Below are 21397 nucleotides of genomic sequence, written 5' to 3'. Positions count from 1 at the left end.
CATTGAGGTTAGTTGTGTCTTTGGTATCATGTTACGGCTGCTCCCTTAAGAAGACAGAAATTTCCTAAAATCGCCCTAACTCTGCTTTTATGTGATCCAGTGATCGAAATTTAGCTCAAATCACTAACTAACTAAAAAATTTAGTTTTCTTTTTGTATTACACCTTGTCTTTTGTTATGTTATCTATTTTTTTATATTTTGATTATTAATTTCATGCCTATTAAGCAACAACAGTAGAAGTTATATTGACCAATATGTTGAGGAGAAGATATAAATATTTTGTCTTTTCTGATATTTGTACAGATGTTATAAATACTTATTTTCGGACCAATCAATAAACATTTTTTTTAAATCAAATGAGGGTGATTTCTTTATAAAATTTCCACCCAGTATCATTCGAACCAATAATGCAATGATTTATTATAGAAAGTGCAAAATGGAATTGAACTTCGATAAAATCTTCAAAATAGCAATTATTTCGCAAAAATTCAGTGGCACGTACCCATACACGAAGAGAGACAAAAAATGGGCAACGCACTTTATTCTAATGCACGGAGAGCTAACTATAATCTGCATGTTATTCATCTACAACATTATCGAATTCGATTTAAAGGCCGCAGATTATTCGCAAATGTGCCGAAACATGTGCCTGTCCTTCGTTTACTTGGTAATCACGCTTCTCTACATCAACATGCTTTATTATCAAAGCAAATTGAAGATGTTAATTGAAACCATGAAGGCTGAATATGAGTTAGCGAAGACGATGTCAGAAGAAGAGCAAAACGTGATACTTGAATACGCGAAAAAAGGCCGATGGCTTTGCCGAGCGTGGGCGATCCTGACCACATGTGGCATGGCCCAGTTTTTTCTCAAGAGTATAGTATGCACGATTTATTCGGCCATTCAGGGCAATTTCAGAATAGTCCAATATTACGAAGTGATCTGTCCAGAAGTTATTGAAAGACACAGGAATAACCCAGTTATATTTATAACCTTGTACTTTTGTACATTCTTTTATTCATTGTATACCTCGGCCTTGTATACAAGCGTTTTGCCATTGGGCCCGATATTCTTGCTACACGGCTGCGCTAAGCTTGAAATCGTCAGATTGAACATTAAGAACTTGTTTGATAATGACGATTACGTAGTTCAAGAGAGACTTAAGAAGACCGTACTACAAATGCAGGATATATACTGGTAAGGGTTTAGTTTTTTAATTCATAAATTACATATAATACCAGCTCAATACCCAAATACCAGCTTCTTCCATTTGACTCCATACAGAGGAGGGCCATTCGGATTGTCGATAATCCCATTCTCTCGGATCGTTTGGAGCCTCTGGGTCTGCGGAGGGATTTCGGTTCCCTCTGTATTTTATACCGTATGTTCCATGGGGAGTGCTCTGAGGAATTGTTCGAGATGATACCAGCATCTCGTTTTTACCATCGCACCGCCCGCCACCGGAGTAGAGTTCATCCATACTACCTGGAGCCGCTGCGGTCATCCACAGTGCGTTTCCAGAGATCTTTTTTGCCACGTACCATCCAGCTATGGAATGAGCTCCCCTCCACGGTGTTTCCCGAGCGCTATGACATGTCCTTCTTCAAACGAGACTTGTGGAGAGTATTAAGCGGTAGGCAGTGCTTGGCTCTGCCCCTGGCATTGCTGAAGTCCATGGGCGACGGTAACCACTCACCATCAGGTGGGCCGCACGCCCGTCTGCCTACAAAGGCAATAAAATATATATATATGAAAAGCCTTTATTTCTGAATGCCTTTTGGCTAAGACCTCCGTAAGAGTGTGCCACGCATAAAATATATAGTTTAAATTTAATACGGACACCACCTAATAAATAATCTTTATAAAAAGTACGATGATGTCTCTAAGAACAAATTTCAAAACTTGTTTGAAGAAGAAATGATGACCATGCTGCTTTGACAACATCGCGCAAGGGAACTCATTCCAAAGTTTTGTTAAAAATCTATAAAACCGCTCTTCGTATAAGCAGAGGCTAGAGCTACCTTAGACACTAATACAGTTTACTTTTTTTACAGCTATTCGCATGAGATAAACGAATGTTTTCAAATATTATATGAGTTTCTACTGAAAGCCACATCCCTGGTCTTACCCATCACGATCTTCGCAGTTATACAAGTAATTCTCGTTCATTATCAAGATATTTCCTAAACTTCATGTTTTTTAATACTTAAATACACAATGAAACGTTTGTAATCAAAATAAACATTTTACGGACAGCCTCGAAATGAGTTGTAGCAAATAATGCTTTATAGGAATCTAGACAATAAGACAAACAGTTAGTTGGTCCTACTTTAATATTCCCAGTCTCTATATGATTTGAAAATATCTAATATATAAAATTCTCGTGTCACAGTTTTCGTTGCCATACTCCTCCGAAACGGCTTGACCGATTTTGATGAAATTTTTTGTGCTTATCCGGTATCTATGAGAATCGGCCAACATCTATTTTTCATCCCCCTAAATGTTAGGGGTAGTCCACCCCTAAATTTTTTTATTTATTTTTTAGACAAAATTTTTCATTTCTATTTTTTTATGATACAACATACAAAAATACATACAATCCCCAATTTTCACCCCTCTACGATCAACCCTTATTTTTTATTTGCTAATTAAAAACTTCTAAAAATTTTTGCGAGAATTTTGTTTGTATTTTGTCATGACTTAAAATAAAAAAAATTATATTACTCTCAATTTTCACTCTTATACGATCAACCCCTATTTTTCCATCCCGATCAATATATTTTTTATTCTATGCACAGATCCGCAATAAGGTTGCAAGATGGCAATCAAATATTATAATTGTAGTACGATAAACTCTTATTCAGAGTTTATAATTTCAAGTTCCTTTAATTATGATTTTTTTTAAATTGAATTTGATCTCCCGCCCTCGCCGGTCGACTACTGATCAACTATCAATCGATCAGCTATCCCCGCCAGGTGTCACCACTCATCCAGTAAACATCACGTAGTAGGGATGAGGACGAAGCCGGTCTCCTGTCTTACTTACTCACTATACATCATAGATTATACACTTAATATATTTGAGAGCTATACAATACTATACATTTTTCAGCCATGTTTTTTTGGTTTTATTTGTGTATCAATAGTATGTTCAGTAGGTCTGAGAGTCGGCTACTATCTATTTTTCAAACCCCTAAGTGAAAAGGGTTGTCGACCCCAAACATTTATTTTTTATTTTAATTTTTTGGATATTTTTTTTTGTTTACAATGAGGTATTATGTGGTTAAATGAGGTTTTTTTTTCTACAGTAGAATTTCCCTAGAAATCTTATTTAAGGCAACACAACGTTTGCCGGGTCAGCTAGTTGTGCTATGATATCAGTTGCTGGGTAATTATTGACACCGTCTTTTGTTATTTATTATTATTGTTTCTGCTTCTGGTCATTGCTTCTGATCATTGAAAATTAAATTATCTGTCAAACTATCTGCTGCTAAAAGTAGCTCACTGTGATTTGATAGCGTAACTCAATTGCTTCTTTGTTTATCTTAATGAAATATGCTCTTAAATGATGTTATTTCATTGAAAATTGTAACTTAGAATGAGAGCTTAGAATTTTGTTTGAGGAATATTATTATTTTTACGGATTAGCCAATACCAGATAATACTTATCCTAGTATTTTTCGAGAAGTAAAGAATAAATATTTAAAGAGATATGAGGCGGATATCTTAAATATATTACAAGGGCTACGCTATGTTTCCTAACTGCTTCACATCAGAAACAGGAACAACCAATTTTGTTTTCTATTGTATAATTTTGCTTTAACTATAACATTTTCATTCTCATGATTATACTTTCTAATTGACAAAAATAGGTTTTTTTTTTGTTGGGAGGCAATCGCCAGACTCCCACCTTCCACTAGGGATGACGGGCGTGGTATGTCCGAGTCGAACCGACTAAAACCTCCTGTCGCTCAACAACCCACGTCCGAGCCTCTTATGAGACAGAACTCATTAAAGGCAAAGGGGGAGAGTGAAGCGTTTAGTGCGGAGCATTTCTCTTCCATCACCCCCTACAAAAATAGGTCTTCTTCTTTTTCTCCACCTTATCCCACAAGGTGGGGTCGGCACAGCAAATTTTTCTCTTCCATTCTCTTCTATCAGCCGTCATCTCAACACTCACTCCTCTCTCTCTCATATCGTCATTCACACATCGTGTGATTGTAGTCCATTAGATAACATCTAGTGCCTTTATGATTTTTAGGCTCTCGGCCGAGGTCAGTTCATACCGGAGTTCTTCGCCTTCATCTTCGGCGCTTTCATGGTTGGGACGACCCCGTGCTACTACAGCAACATGCTCATGGAAAAAGTACAGTAAAACACTATACAGGGTGTCTCTTGTGAAGAATCATAAATCTTAAAAATGCTTTTTGAAGACGTCGTGCCCTAAAGGATAAATACGTCCGGTGCATTCGTGTTGAGCGATGCATCGGTGTTCGAATCCCAGGCGGGTACCAAATTTTCTAATGAAATACGTACCCAACAAACGTTCACGATTGACTTCCATGGCGAAGGAATAACACCGTGTAATAAAAATCAAACCCGCAAAATTACAATTTGCGTAATTACTGGTGGTAGGACCTCTTGTGAGTCTGCGCGGGTAGGTACCACAACCCTGCCTATTTCTGCCGTGAAGCAGTAATGCGTTTCAGTTTGAAGGACGGGGCAGCCGTCGTAACTATACTTGAGACCTTAGAACTTATATCTCAAGGTGGATGGCGCATTTACGCTGTGGATGTCTATGGGCTCCAGTAACCACTTAACACCAGGTGGGCTGTGAGCTCGTCCACCAATCTAAGCAATAAAAAAAAAGCTTAAGGCGAATCCTGGAGATACTGGTTTAAAAGATTGGTTACGTTTCACTCTAAAAAACGGTTCGAGTGAACCCCGTAATCTCTTTTTTACCACTACACCACCTGCCATCAGAGCAAAGCTCATATTTGCAACGCGGAATCGGTACATGTGATAATCTTCATTTCTAGTGTTCAGTTTGGCATATTTTGACAAAGTTTATAATTATAATTAAACACTATAGAAACTGAGGCCAATTGTCATACTGAAAGTAAGAAGATACTAAAAGAAAACTACATATTACTGGTGGTAGGGCCTCTTGTGAGTCTGCGCGGGTAGGTACCACCACCCTGCCTATTTCTGCCGTGAAGCAGTAATGCGTTTCAGTTTGAAGGGCGGGGCAGCCGTTGTAACTATACTTGAGACCTTAGAACTTATATCTCAAGGTGGGTGGCGCATTTACGCTGTGGATGTCTATGAGCTCCAGTAACCACTTAACACCAGTTGGGCTGTGAGTTCGTCCACCCATCTAAGCAATAAAACAAAAAAAAAAGAAAGAGAAGGAGGAGATAATAATACAAAAGAAGAAGATAATAAACCATCTTTTCGTTCACCAGAGTGAAGACGTGCGCATGACATTGTATTCCTGCGGTTGGGAGACCCGCTTCGATCTAAATACGCGGAAATGTATAATACTGATGCTGTGCCGGGCGCTCAGACCCGTCTCTATCAGGACTATATTCCGATCAGTCTCACTCACTACGCTGACCGATGTAAGTATGACGATTACGGCATTTAACACAAATGACGTCACAATGCGAAAGGAAGCACATTTTAAACGTTTTACGACAATTATCACTTTTGTTACCAAGGTACCAAAAGTCCACTTCGATAAAGCGGCACGACACGCGAACCCTCTCATCGTGGCCGCCGGTAACTACATTCCCGATCCTGCGGACAGAATGGAAAGCAGTCGACGTCGCCCAAAACACGTCATCTCGGATCCTCCCGATCCACTAACGGTGCTTTTAGGTACCTCAAGCACCGGTCACCGTTCTCGTCGAACCCGTCGCTTGCGATGAAGGGCTCGACGGGTAAATTAACCCTCAGACACAGCCCACTGAGTTTCTCGCCGGATCTTCTCAGTGGGTCGCGTTTCCGATCCGGTGGTAGATTCTGCGAAGCACGGCTCTTGCTAGGGTTCGTGTTAGCGACGTCGTCAGGTTTGAGCCCCGTGAGCTCACCTACTAGTTAAGGCTACGCTGGAATAGCCTCTCAAGCCTACCAGCTTACATTTTACTTACGCAACAACATTTTTATTTCGATAATTGTTCTTTTTGTTCCCAGGTGTTCCAGCAGGCCTACGCATTGTTCAATTTATTAAACGCGGTGTGGAATTAAATGATATTGTAGTAGACGACTTGAATTTTTTTTTACAAATATCATTAAGGCACTTATCAATAGCTGATACTAGTTTATAATAAAGCGTAGGTACCTTATATCTTATAGACTCGGCCACTGAAATCTACAGACCGTAAACGCATTGACACTTTTGAGATGTGGTGCTGGAGAAAGATGCTCCGTATTCTGTGGACAGCAATTCGGACTAACGTATACATTTTGACAATAACCCAACATATCCTCGCGGCTGTCATGCGAGTGTCTCCGCAGTGTCCTCCCGATCCATTGACAGTGCTTTTAGATACCTCAAGCACCGGTCACCGTAATTCCCGACGGCCGAACCCGTCGCTTGCGACGAAGGGTTCGAGTAAATTAACCCATAGGCCGTTTCTCGCCGGATCTTCTCAGCGAGTCGCGTTTCCGATCTGGTGGTAGATTCTGCGAAGCACTGCTCTTGCTAGGGCCAGTGCTAGCAACACACTCGTGAGCTCATCTACACGTCAAGGAGAAGCTGAAATAGCCTCTCAAGGCTATCAGCATAGGTAGGAAAAAAGGGGTCCTTGAAGGTCACATTGCAAGGATGGTAACAATCTCGAGAGGCTCATCGGGACCGGTAAAGTGGATAAGAAAAGGCCTCGGAGGCGCAGTCCAATACGTCGGTCCGATCAGATCCGCACCGCTCTTGATTCCAGATTTCACAACGCCCTCCACATCGCCAGAGACAATAATAGATGGAGAAAGATCGTGCGCACGAAGGTGATACAAAAGGGTGATCACGACCCTCAGCAGTGAGGAATAAGACGCAAGGAAAGAGAGTACCTTATGTCAGTGTAAATAGCAGATTATAATATCTTAACCAGACCCTTGACAGTTTCAAACATGCATGATATTTTCTTCGTACTTTCGCGAGTAGTAAAGTAATTTAAACTACTTGTACGGTTCAATCTCGTGACCATGAAAACTGTAAGCAATTCAGAACGCCGGCAATAACATAATGAAGAAACGCTAGATAAAAACGTAAAATTACTTTAAATACACATGTATGCGATTGACTTCAGCTAACACAAAGTATGTCGAATTGTAATTAATCATGTTATAAAGTTTTTTGTTGGGTGAAAATTCCTCAGTTGAATTAAATAAAGTGTTCTATCATCAGCCTGTGACCGCGTCTCGTATGAGGCAGAACTCATCTGAGGTTGGAGACAATGTGAGGCGTTCTGCGCGTGACGACCTGCAACCCTGCCTCCACTGGACGCCGAACGGACGGGCTCCTGGGTCTGATTATCAGTGTGCTTAGTGCGAGTTTTTTAGCGTTCTCGACAGCGTAAAAGTTAACTCAATTTTTTGTGCAGTTGGAACAGCGCCCTAACGGCAAACGTAGGCCAACGTTCAAACTCAACAAATTTGAGTTAACTTTTACGCTATCGAGAACGTTAAAAAACTCGCACTAAACACACAATATAATCTTTAGACGCCAAAACGTGAATGCCGCTAGCCACTCAGGGCGATAAGGACTAATTATCACTCTTTAAATACTACAAGATTAAGTAGAGTTTTTTTTATTACTTCGGTAGGTGGACGAGATCACAGCCCACCTGGTGTTAAGTGGTTACTGGAGCCCATAGACATCTATCTACAACGTAAATACGCCACCCACCTAGAGATATAAGTTCTAAGATCTCAGTATAGTTATAGTTACTCAGTATAGTAATTGTGATCGTTATAAGCTTACGAATAACGAACATTGTATTTTTATAAGTTTATGAGAATACAAACAAATGGACTGTTTTTAAGTTCACTAAAGTTAACTAATGAAATCAATATATATAAAAGAAAGTCGTGTTTGTTACACTATTTATAACTCAAGAACGGCTGAAGTGATTTGGCTGAAAATTGGTGGGGAGGTAGCTTAGGATCAGGAGAAGGACATTTGATACTTTTTATCACGTTTCTGTGGGATGTGACATAAAATGTGATATAACAAAACGCAACAGATATGGAATAACAAAACGTAACTGACAGCTAAACGTAATGTAGTTTATGGTTAATTATAGTAGAATTTTGAAGTTGACCGGTTGATGTGTTTGTTTCGAGTTTCGATTATCTTAATGTGCCGAGATGGGTAATCATTAAGAAAGCCATGCCGCGACCAACACGATCAAATCTTTCCCGACGAAACCGTAATGCAATTAGGATTCGAAACTTCGCGAGTGAAAGGACTGAAGAAGAACAAGAAAATATAATAATAACAGCTAAAATACATGGCCAATAAAGAATCATTAAAATACTTGCTCTTTTAATTTACATTAATTATCCAAATAAAAAATTGACCTTGATCAAAAGTCTGCTCATTTCTTGCCTCTAAGGCGGAACAAAGTTCGCCGGGTTTGCTAGTACAAAATAAAGATGCACTTTTTGTCGTTTAACTGTGAAGATGAAGTTCGTTCTAAATTAGATTGTGCTCAGCATACTTGTTTTATCCTGGATTTTGTATGCACACCAGCGTACGTCCCAACCTGATGGTGAGTGAATACCACTGCTGATGGACGTCAGCATTGCCAGAGACCCAGCTCACTATCTACTTACTTGGTGTCTTAGTCCTAAGTTTTTTTTTTATTACTTAGATAGGTGGACGAGCTCACAGCCCACCTGGTGTTAAGTGGTTACTGGAGCCCATAGACATCTACAACGTAAATGCGCCACCCACCTTGAGATATAAGTTCTAAGATCTCAGTATAGTTATAGTTACTCAGTATAGTAATTGTGATCGTTATAAGCTTACGAATAACGAACATTGTATTTTTATAAGTTTATGAGAATACAAACAAATGGACTGTTTTTAAGTTCACTAAAGTTAACTAATGAAATCAATATATATAAAAGAAAGTCGTGTTTGTTACACTATTTATAACTCAAGAACGGCTGAAGTGATTTGGCTGAAAATTGGTGGGGAGGTAGCTTAGAATCAGGAGAAGGACATTTGATACTTTTTATCACGTTTCTGTGGGATGTGACATAAAATGTGATATAACAAAACGCAACAGATATGGAATAACAAAACGTAACTGACAGCTAAACGTAATGTAGTTTATGGTTAATTATAGTAGAATTTTGAAGTTGACCGGTTGATGTGTTTGTTTCGAGTTTCGATTATCTTAATGTGCCGAGATGGGTAATCATTAAGAAAGCCATGCCGCGACCAACACGATCAAATCTTTCCCGACGAAACCGTAATGCAATTAGGATTCGAAACTTCGCGAGTGAAAGGACTGAAGAAGAACAAGAAAATATAATAATAACAGCTAAAATACATGGCCAATAAAGAATCATTAAAATACTTGCTCTTTTAATTTACATTAATTATCCAAATAAAAAATTGACCTTGATCAAAAGTCTGCTCATTTCTTGCCTCTAAGGCGGAACAAAGTTCGCCGGGTTTGCTAGTACAAAATAAAGATGCACTTTTTGTCGTTTAACTGTGAAGATGAAGTTCGTTCTAAATTAGATTGTGCTCAGCATACTTGTTTTATCCTGGATTTTGTATGCACACCAGCGTACGTCCCAACCTGATGGTGAGTGAATACCACTGCTGATGGACGTCAGCATTGCCAGAGACCCAGCTCACTATCTACTTACTTGGTGTCTTAGTCCTAAGTTTTTTTTTTATTACTTAGATAGGTGGACGAGCTCACAGCCCACCTGGTGTTAAGTGGTTACTGGAGCCCATAGACATCTACAACGTAAATGCGCCACCCACCTTGAGATATAAGTTCTAAGGTCTCACTATAGTTACAACGGCTGCCCTGCCCTTCAAGCCGAAACGCATTACTGCATCACGGCAGAAGTAGGCAGGACGGTGGTACCTACCTGTACGGACTCACAGGAGGTCCTACCACCGGTGAACGACCAGTCTACGATAATATTGTTGTTTGCAACGTGGCGTACAAATCGGGAAGACTGCTTCTAAGAATGTGTTCTCTTAATCCACGTGACCGTAGCCATTTCAAAGTCTACGTCTAGTTGTAGCTAAGCTTTAATATCGCACGTCTGTATGCGGCGAACGTGTTGGTTTACCAGATTGAAAAAATACGAGTTTTTAGGGAAATTTTTGTGATTAGTTTCTTTTCTGAATTTAACTACAGTCCAGGATTTTTCCTGACAAGAACCTGGTTTCCACTCTCCCTCTATGTCTCTGTACCCTCTTCTATTTTACTGTAATATTTCAGCCTGAAAAGACGTTATAGATCAAATAATGATGTGTTTTACATTTATACATATTATTATTATTTTAACTTAACTGAAACTATTATTCTAATATTCTTTTAAGTTCGAATGTTCGAATACATATTTTTATTTTGTTTAGTCGTGCAATAAATATTTCAATCAAATGTTTGAGAAAGCACAATAATTCGTTTAGGTATGTGTGCATCACTATCAAAGAGCCAAAATTAGAATTCACTTCTCGTTAATTAGGTTCTAATGCAGAAAGAATGTATTGGAAAAATATCATCTAAAACATCTCGCATGGAATATACAGTAGGCGCGCGAGTTCATGTCCATCCTGAGGAATACGGTAGTGCTGTGACCTAGTTAATTATGGTAATGTCGATAATAACTACCGATTTAGTCAACAGCTGTCAATTTGGGTTAATGTAACTTAAGGTCATTTTGCAATTTATGAAATAAAATAAATGTGATAAGTAATTACTTGTTTATTTCTAATAGAGAAAAATATTTTTTAAATTCCAATTCAATCACTATCAAATGAAAAGACAACCGACAGATCAGAGTCGGAATCAGTATGTATCTTTTTTCAGTAGATTTTTTTCTAACTGAACTTGTTGGAAGTGGAGTAGTCATGGTTAAATAACACAATAGCGTTAGCGTAAATTTTCGATATCGGTAAGCACGCGTCACAACCGTCAAGGATAACACTCGATGTCAGACAAATGCGGGGAGGTGGGCGAAGGTGGGGCGAGCTGTCCCCCGCGCGTGCCTCTGGCCCCGATGGACATGAACTCGCGTGCATGCTGTACTTCATAATGACCATAACAGAAGTCGGAGCCGTAACTAAGCAACCCGCAAAACCAAAATACCATAAATAAGTTTGGAGAGATATACGACAAAGGGAAGATCTTCCACCGAGCGGGTGATATAGCTCGGTAGACCGACGGTCTGAATGTTGTTGTTCGGAACTTGTGCGCTTTATCTTGAAAATGTCGTAAGAGAGATTCAGGCATCTGTCAATTTTCTTGCGTTGTATGATAGCTACCCACCACATCACTCCCCTCCGAGACTGGAGGTCGTGTTATTTAGTTAGCGTTGTCCGTGCTGAGATTAGCTTGCAAGTGCTAGTGCTGCTCGAAGTTTGCGGTGAGTCGCAACTGAGCTTGAAGTACTGCGTGATTGTCGCCAGTGCTGCTCGAAGTCTGCGGTGAGTCGAGACTGAGCTTGAATGCTGCTTGATGAGGCAGTGTAGGTGCGTGCCGTAGGACCAGGAAGCGCGGTGAGTCGGCTGCGATGGTCCTGTTGAGGCTGCGATGCTGGCTTGCTGTGGGATGACTGTCGATGACTTGCTTTTATCTGCGAGAATGCGGGGGTTGTGGTAGCCGAAGTTCTTGATGCGCTGATGATGAATCAGATACTGATCGGGTATTGTGCGTGAATTTAACTGTCTGTAATCGCCACAGGGTCGCCAACCGTTTTTTTAACAAAGCAAAAGAGTACGCGTAAGTCGAGGAGTGACACGGTCTTAGCGTGGCGTTGATCAAACCCGAATGGCCGCGAGCGGCGGCCGAGTCGTGGCGCAGGCCTCGTACGCAGTTATACATAGTCGGGGTCTTTGCTGCATACTAGCAGTTACGCCCGACTATATCACGTCGGAGTCACCAGTTTGGAGAGATATACGACAAAGGGAAGATCTTCCACCGAGCGGATGATATAGCTCGGTAGACCGACGGTCCGAATGTTGTTGTTCGGAACTTGTATAGATGCGCTTTATCTTGAAAATGTCGTAAGCGAGATTCAGGCATCTGTCAATTATCTTGCGTTGTATGATAGCTACCCGCCACAATAAGTCTATTTTCTAAAAAGTCATACCATTTATTGTATTTTTTGAAGTTTTCGCTAGTCATAGACATAATTAATTTAATTGCTTTAAAATTAATTACTTTTATGATCGTTCGTGATCATAAAAACTGTACAATACTAGATACGTCAGAAGTGATATGATGACAATTAAAAATAAAAGCGCAAGGTTCAGCCAAAGTAATATCGATTTTGATAGCTATAAGTTATCGTCGGATTTTCGTTGTGGGTAGCGATTCTGATCCGGTAGTAAATTCAGAAAAGCACTCTTGCTAGGCCTAGTGTTAGAGCAACGTCCTCGGGATAGAGCCCCGTGAGCTCACCTACTCGCAGGTTACAAGATTACGTAGGAAAAAAGGCTAGTGTTAGCAATTCTCTTATGTTGAGCCCGTGAGCTCACCTACCAGTCCGCGCGAAGCTGAAATAGCCCCTTATGTTACCAACAATTAGGTAGGGTAAAAAATAGGTAAACTCCGCTGAAACCACAGGCACTTCTAGTGCCTTAATAATAGCAAATTCAACATGAAAAAATAACATTTGTTTAATATAAAACACCTGTTTATTTTCCTGACATCGATAGAATGTTCCCTTTGAAATGGCGACCACAACTCATTGAGGTTAGTTGTGTCTTTGGTATATTATGTTACGGCTGCTCCCTTAAGAAGACAGAAATTTCCTAAAATCGCCCTAACTCTGCTTTTATGTGATCCAGTGATCGAAATTTAGCTCAAATCACTAACTAACTAACTGAAGAAGTTACTTTTCTTTTTGTATTACACCTTGTCTTTTGTTTTGTTATCTATTTATTTATATTTTGATTATAAAGTTATAATATACGTTCATGCCTATTAAGCAACAACAGTAGAAATTAGATTGAACAATATGTTGAGGAGAAGATATAAGTATTTTGTCTTTTCTGATATTTGTACACATATTATAAATACTAATTTTGGACCAATCAATAAACTTTTTTTTTTTATCAAACGAGGGTGATTTCTTTATAAAATTTCCACCCAGTATCATTCGAACCAATAATGCAATGATTTATTATAGAAAGTCCAAAATGGAATTGAACTTCGATAAAATCTTCAGAATAGCAATTATTTCGCAAAAATTCAGTGGCACGTACCCATACACGAAGAGAGACAAAAAATGGGCAACGCACTTTATTCTAATGCACGGAGAGCTCACTATAATCTGCATGTTATTCATCTACAACATTATCGAATTCGATTTAAAGGCCGCCGATTATTCGCAAATGTGCCGAAACATGTGCCTGCCCTTCCTTTACATGGTAATCACGCTTCTCTACATCAACATGCTTTATTATCAAAGCAAATTGAAGATGTTAATTGAAACCGTGAAGGCTGAATATGAGATAGCGAAGACGATGTCAGAAGAAGAGCAAAACGTGATACTTGAATACGCGAAAAAAGGCCGATGGCTTTGCCGAGCGTGGGCGATCCTGACCACCTGTGGTATGGCCCAGTTTTTTCTCAAGAGTATAGTATGCACGATTTATTCGGCCATTCAGGGCAATTTTAGAATAGTCCAATATTACGAAGTGATCTATCCAGAAGTTATTGAAAGACACAGGAATAACCCAGTTATATTTATAACCTTGTACTTTTGTACATTCTTCTATTCATTGTATACTTCGGCCTTGTATACAAGCGTTTTGCCATTGGGCCCGATATTCTTGCTACACGGCTGCGCTAAGCTTGAAATCGTCAGATTGAACATTAAGAACTTGTTTGACAATGACGATTACGTAGTTCAAGAGAGACTTAAGAAGACCGTACTACAAATGCAGGATATATACTGGTAAGGGTTTAGTTTTTTAATTCATAAATTACATATAATACCAGCTCAATACCCAAATACCAGCTTCTTCCATTTGACTCCATACAGAGGAGGGCCGTTCGGATTGTCGATAATCCCATTCTCTCGGATCGTTTGGAGCCTCTGGGTCTGCGGAGGGACTTCGGTTCCCTCTGTATTTTATACCGTATGTTCCATGGGGAGTGCTCTGAGGAATTGTTCGAGATGATACCAGCATCTCGTTTTTACCATCGCACCGCCCGCCACCGGAGTAGAGTTCATCCATACTACCTGGAGCCGCTGCGGTCATCCACAGTGCGTTTCCAGAGATCTTTTTTGCCACGTACCATCCGGCTATGGAATGAGCTCCCCTCCACGGTGTTTCCCGAGCGCTATGACATGTCCTTCTTCAAACGAGGCTTGTGGAGAGTATTAAGCGGTAGGCAGCGGCTTGGCTCTGCCCCTGGCATTGCTGAAGTCCATGGGCGACGGTAACCACTCACCATCAGGTGGGCCGTATGCCCGTCTGCCTACAAAGGCAATAAAAAAAAAATTTAAAAAAATATGAAAAGCCTTTATTCCTGAATGCCTTTTGGCTAAGACCTCCGTAAGAGTGTGCCACGCATAAAATATGTAGTTTAAATTTAATACGGACACCACCTAATAAATAATCTTTATATAAAGTACGATGATGTATTGATCTGTCTTTAAGAACAAATTTCAAAACTTGTTTGAAGAAGAAATGATGACCGTGCTGCTTTGACAACATCGCGCAAGGGAACTCGTTCCAAAGTTTTGTTAAAAATCTATAAAACCGCTCTTCGCATAAGCAGAGGCTAGAGCTACCTTAGACACTAATACAATTTACTTTTTTTACAGCTATTCGCATGAGATAAACGAATGTTTTCAAATATTATATGAGTTTCTACTGAAAGCCACATCCCTGGTCTTACCCATCACGATCTTCGCAGTTATACAAGTAATTCTCGTTCATTATCAAGATATTTCCTATGCTTCATGTTTTTTAATTCTTAATACACAATGAAACGTTTGTAATCAAACCCTGCAAAATTATAATTTGTGTAATTACTGGTGGTAGGACCTCTTGTGAGTCCGCACGGGTAGGTACCACCGTCCCGCCTATTTTTGCCGTGAAGCAGTAATGCCTTTCTGTTTGAAGGGTGGGGCAGCCGTTGTGACTATACTGAGACCTTAGAACTATACCTCAAGGTGTGTGGCGCATTTACGTTGTAGATGTCTATGGGCTCCAGTAACCACTTAACACCAGGTGGGCTGTGAGCTGGTCCACAAATCTAAGCAATAAATAAAAAAATAAAAATTACGGACAGCCTCGAAATGAGCTGTAGCAAATAATGCTTTATAGGAATCTAGACAATAAGACAAACAGTTAGTTGGTCCTACTTTAATATTCCCAGTCTCTATATGATTTGAAAATATTGTGCTATAATAACAGTTGCTGGGTAATTATTGACACCGTCTTTTGTTATTTATTATTATTGTTTCTGCTTCTGCTCATTGCTTCTGATCATTGACAATTAAATTATATCTGTCAAACTATCTGCTGCTAAAACTAGCTCACTGTGATTTGATAGCGTAACTCAATTGCTTGTTTGTGTATCTTAATGAAATATGCTCTTAAATGATGTTATTTAATTGAAAATTGTAACTTAGAATGAGAGCTTAGAATTTTGTTTGAGGAATATTATTATTTTTACGGATTAGCCAATACCAGACCATACTTATCCTAGTATTTCTCGAGAAGTAAAGAATAAATAAGGTAAAAGCACCTATTACGGAGGTATTTCGCAAAATTTGAAAGTAAGAAAGAAAAATAAGCATTTGTAAGTATTGCTAAAGATGGAAAAAAATTTCATCGTCAAAAATGGAATTTAAATTTCGTATTACTGTTGAGTCTATGTTTCTTTTCTAGAAATTACTTATTTAAAAAAATGTTTTAAATAGCCGGGTCGATTTTCCCTAATACGGAGGTATGATTGAGGTCAGAGCCTATTACTGCGGTAGACGTTTCCTAATACAGAGGGTCAGAAATTATATTTATTAAGTTCCGAACATATAATATTTATTAAGTAAATAATATAAATGTGAAGAACTTAAATTGTAAGTTTTGCATTAATTGACCACTTTTAATGAAATTTATAATACAAATGTACCTAGTAAGTATAACAGTGCATTCACACAGGTCGGCTCGGAAAGAAGAGTACATTTTTACCGCGTTTAAAAGTGATTTGGATTGTATTTTAACATGAGAATTCTAGGGAATTTCGAATGTATGTAATACACATAAATAAAATTGGAGTGTCTGTTTGTAATATTGAAATAACCGCTTTTTATCACATGCATATAAATATATATACGGTATATACACCAAAATAACATTTTTTACAATTTTTGTCTGTCTGTCTGTTTGTTCCGGCTAATCTCTGGAACGACTGGACCGATTTTGACGAGACTTTCACTAATAGATAGCTGATGATATAAGGAGTAACTAAGGTTTTTTAGACTTAAACTTAATGGTAAACTTAAGGTAAGTGAAGTTTTCGGCTCAATTCAGACATCGGTGGCAACGGCCGACAGCGATGCGAAGGCCTACCCGATCTTGTGGACCGAATGGTAAACAGTCGACGTCGCCCTAAGCACGTCATTACGGATCTTCCCGATCCATTAACGGTGTTTTAGGTACCTCAAGCACCGGTTACCGTCCTCGCCGAACCCGTCGCTTGCGATGAAGAACTCGAAGAAGAAATCAACCTATAGACGCAGCCCACTGAGTTTCTCACCGGATCTTCTTAGTTGGTCGCGTTTCCGATCCAGTGGTAGATTCTTCGAAGCACTGCTCTTCGTAGGGTCAGTGTTAGCAACACTCCCGGTTTGAGCCCCATGAGATCATCTACACGTCAAGGGGAAGCTGAAATAGCCTGCCAAGGCTATCAGCATTGGTAGGAGAAAAAAAAGGTGCGAAGAGCACTTTCAGCTTTGAAAGAATTTTAAACTTTATCTACATTGTTTTATAGATCAGTATCGCTTGAAAGGATAAAAATGTTCGGTGGCTGATGCGGCGGCCGCTGCCACTGCTGTCTGAATAGAGCTATACATATTTAAGATGAACAAAATAGAATTACTTAATGGTAAATTTATTGAGGACTGCTTAGGAACAAACAAACAAAGCATTTGCTTGACCATCTGTGAACGTTTCACAGATGGTCATCTGTGAATGTAAACAAAAGATAAGAAAGTTTAATAGTTTTATGAATGAGTCTTTGTGCCTTTACCGACTCAATAGAAATATCTGTACGGGATTTCTGGGAATCTGTCATAAATGGTTCATAAAAACAAATCGCTATACCCGAAATTGACGCTATAGTATCCAAAGTCGCTCTTACCGAATGAATTTCCTACGAAAGTATGCTTTACATTCAAGGGACGTAAGTTTGACGTCGCTATAACCGAGGTCGTTATTAATGAAATCCACTGTATTTAATATATTTTAATAACCTTTCACTTGTACACTATTCCCCTCTTATACATCGTATTTCTCTCTGAAAAGGGTTTGCTGGAAGAAAACTCATGAAGAGTTAAGCTCGCCTTTGTACATAGTATTTAGACATTCTTTAAATCTGTTTTTATTGTATTATCTTTTTGTGTAAAATAAGTATAAATAACCTTTCTATTATTTCTATGGAATCCTAAAACTTGTAATTTTATGTTCTATGAATATGACCGTAATAGGAGATCATAGAACCTAACACAGAGTTACCTGGAAATAACTACCACCGTAATAGGAAAACTACTCGTATTTTTTTAATCCTAATTCTGACCCATAAAAATTTCGATAAACAAAGAATGTAAATACTTAATCAAACGATAACAGTTTTTTGGCCCAGATGTGTAAAACTCAAGTCAACAGTTATACAAAACAAATGATTTGTGATTAATTAAAATACACCTTCCTATTTTTACCCCTTCTAAGAAACCAACATTTTGCACTCGACAGTTTTCATATTTAACTAGATTTTTAATGAATAATACATACCGCAGAATATGGTTTCTAATTTACAAGATTAATAATTATTCCAACTAAACTTGGAACTAATTCAATAACTTAATAAATTGAAAGTTATAAACAATTAAATATGCCCAGTATATTTCCTATTTCGGAGTTATACCACCGTATTAGGATTAATCTATAAAATTCGTACCGTATTACGGCGGTATTTTGTTTCTGATTTTTTGAGTAAAAAATGAGTTACATATATGAAACAAGCTATTTAAAAAGTAAGTATAATAGTAGGAAAATGCTATAAATAACACATTAACAAAGTTGAACGACTTATTAATACAAAAAACTTAGTTTCTAAATATTAGTGTACTTATTTTTTTGTTCCGCGTTTGTATGGAAACTCCTCTCACGTTGATGCCGTGCTACAAACTGATAGATCTTGTAGTGTTGTTTATATGCTACACTTGAAAATGTCAGTTATGTTATGAAGTAATAGATTTAGAATAAATAGATTCCGTTTTGGTGAGCTTAAACTGAATAAAACAAGAATAAATGTCTAAAATAGAAATACCACCGTAATAGGAAGCGATTTTGACTACCGCCGTATTAGGAGCTTTTACCTTATTTAAAGAGATATGAGGCGGATATCTTAAATATATTACAAGGGCTACGCTATGTTTCCTAACTGCTTCACATCAGAAACAGGAACAACCAATTTTGTTTTCTATTGTATAATTTTGCTTTAACTATAACATTTTCATTCTCATGATTATACTTTCTAATTGACAAAAATAGTTTTTTTTTTTGTTGGGAGGCAATCGCCAGACTCCCACCTTCCACTAGGGATGACGGGCGTGGTATGTCGGAGTCGAACTGACTAAAACCTCCTGTCGCTCAACAACCCACGTCCGAGCCTCGCATGAGACAGAACTCATTAAAGGCAAAGGGGGAGAGTGAAGCGTTTAGTGCGGAGCACATCTCTCCCATTACCGTCCCCCGACAAAAATTGGTCTTCTTCTTTTTCTCCACCTTATCCCACTAGGTGGGGTCGGCACAGCAAATTTTTCTCTTCCATTCTCTTCTATCAGCCGTCATCTCAACACTCACTCCTCTCTCTCTCATATCGTCATTCACACACCGTGTGATTGTAGTCCATTAGATAACATCTAGTGCTTTTATGATTTTTAGGCTCTCGGCCGAGGTCAGTTCATACCGGAGTTCTTCGCCTTCATCTTCGGCGCTTTCATGGTTGGGACGACCCCGTGCTACTACAGCAACATGCTCATGGAAAAAGTACAGTAAAACACTATACAGGGTGTCTCTTGTGAAGAATCATAAATCTTAAAAATGCTTTTTGAAGTCGTCGTGCCCTAAAGGATAAATACGTCCGGTGCATTCGTGTTGAGCGATGCATCGGTGTTCGAATCCCAGGCGGGTACCAATTTGTCTAATGAAATACGTACCCAACAAATGTTCACGATTGACTTCCATGGCGAAGGAATAACATCGTGTAATAAAAATCAAACCCGCAAAATTACAATTTGCGTAATTACTGGTGGTAGGACCTCTTGTGAGTCTGCGCGGGTAGGTACCACAACCCTGCCTATTTCTGCTGTGAAGTAGTAATGCGTTTCAGTTTGAAGGACGGGGCAGCCGTCGTAACTAAACTTGAGACCTTAGAACTTATATCTCAAGGTGGGTGGCGCATTTACTTGTGGATGTCTATGGGCCCCAGTAACCACTTAACACCAGGTGGGCTGTGAGCTCGTCCACCCATCTAAGCAATAAAACAAAAAAAAAAGAAAGAGAAGGAGGAGATAATAATACAAAAGAAGAAGATAATAAACCATCTTTTCGTTCACCAGAGTGAAGACGTGCGCATGACACTGTATTCCTGCGGTTGGGAGACCCGCTTCGATCTAAATACGCGGAAATGTATAATACTGATGCTGTGCCGGGCGCTCAGACCCGTCTCTATCAGGACTATATTCCGATCAGTCTCACTCACTACGCTGACCGATGTAAGTATGACGATTACGGCATTTAACACAAATGACGTCACAATGCGAAAGGAAGCACATTTTAAACGTTTTACGACAATTATCACTTTTGTTACCAAGGTACCAAAAGTCCACTTCGATAAAGCGGCACGACACGCGAACCCTCTCATCGTGGCCGCCGGTAACTACATTCCCGATCCTGCGGACAGAATGGAAAGCAGTCGACGTCGCCCAAAACACGTCATCTCGGATCCTCCCGATCCACTAACGGTGCTTTTAGGTACCTCAAGCACCGGTCACCGTTCTCGTCGAACCCGTCGCTTGCGATGAAGGGCTCGACGGGTAAATTAACCCTCAGACACAGCCCACTGAGTTTCTCGCCGGATCTTCTCAGTGGGTCGCGTTTCCGATCCGGTGGTAGATTCTGCGAAGCACGGCTCTTGCTAGGGTTCGTGTTAGCAACGTCGTCAGGTTTGAGCCCTGTGAGCTCACCTACTAGTTAAGGCTACGCTGGAATAGCCTCTCAAGCCTACCAGCTTACATTTTACTTACGCAACAACATTTTTATTTCGATAATTGTTCTTTTTGTTCCCAGGTGTTCCAGCAGGCCTACGCATTGTTCAATTTATTAAACGCGGTGTGGAATTAAATGATATTGTAGTAGACGACTTGAATTTTTTTTTACAAATATCATTAAGGCACTTATCAATAGCTGATACTAGTTTATAATAAAGCGTAGGTACCTTATATCTTATAAACTTGGCCACTGAAATCTACAGACCGTAAACGCATTGACACTTTTGAGATGTGGTGCTGGAGAAAGATGCTCCGTATTCTGTGGACAGCAATTCGGACTAACGTATACATTTTGACAATAACCCAACATATCCTCGCGGCTGTCATGCGAGTGTCTCCGCAGTGTCCTCCCGATCCATTGACAGTGCTTTTAGATACCTCAAGCACCGGTCACCGTAATTCCCGACGGCCGAACCCGTCGCTTGCGACGAAGGGTTCGAGTAAATTAACCCATAGGCCGTTTCTCGCCGGATCTTCTCAGCGAGTCGCGTTTCCGATCTGGTGGTAGATTCTGCGAAGCACTGCTCTTGCTAGGGCCAGTGTTAGCAACACACTCGTGAGCTCACCTACACGTCAAGGAGAAGCTGAAATAGCCTCTCAAGGGTATCAGCATAGGTAGGAAAAA

At 39.5% G+C, this 21397-nt stretch overlaps 2 protein-coding genes across 2 annotated transcripts; both read left to right on the top strand.

Moving 5' to 3' along the window:
* Nucleotides 1-412: 412 nt before the first annotated feature.
* On the top strand, nucleotides 413-6249 carry Or-33 (olfactory receptor 33). The gene is given in 5 exon segments (NM_001110153.1): nucleotides 413-1197; nucleotides 2055-2154; nucleotides 4262-4366; nucleotides 5466-5621; nucleotides 6196-6249. Coding segments are annotated over 5 exon segments (1200 nt in total).
* A 7116-nt stretch (nucleotides 6250-13365) lies between these two features.
* On the top strand, nucleotides 13366-20845 carry LOC105842828 (uncharacterized). The gene is made up of 5 exons (XM_038021003.2): nucleotides 13366-14160; nucleotides 15037-15136; nucleotides 19385-19489; nucleotides 20062-20217; nucleotides 20792-20845. The coding sequence occupies exons 1-5, from the start codon at nucleotides 13376-13378 to the stop codon at nucleotides 20843-20845; spliced, it is 1200 nt and encodes a 399-aa protein (XP_037876931.1). The 5' UTR covers nucleotides 13366-13375.
* Nucleotides 20846-21397: the final 552 nt, after the last annotated feature.

Source organism: Bombyx mori, chromosome 27, assembly GCF_030269925.1.
Source record: "Bombyx mori chromosome 27, ASM3026992v2".
NCBI lineage: Eukaryota > Metazoa > Arthropoda > Insecta > Lepidoptera > Bombycidae > Bombyx > Bombyx mori.
Note: the sequence above shows the minus strand (reverse complement) of the source record. Positions and strands in the feature narration are given on the sequence as shown.

Coding starts and splice junctions, on each gene's coding strand:
- LOC105842828 (XM_038021003.2), top strand. CDS start 13,376: ATGATTTATTATAGAAAGTCCAAAATGGAATTGAACTTCGATAAAATC. Junction 15,137..19,384: donor CGATCTTCGCAGTTATACAA/GTAATTCTCGTT, acceptor TATGATTTTTAG/GCTCTCGGCCGAGGTCAGTT. Junction 19,490..20,061: donor GCAACATGCTCATGGAAAAA/GTACAGTAAAAC, acceptor TTCGTTCACCAG/AGTGAAGACGTGCGCATGAC.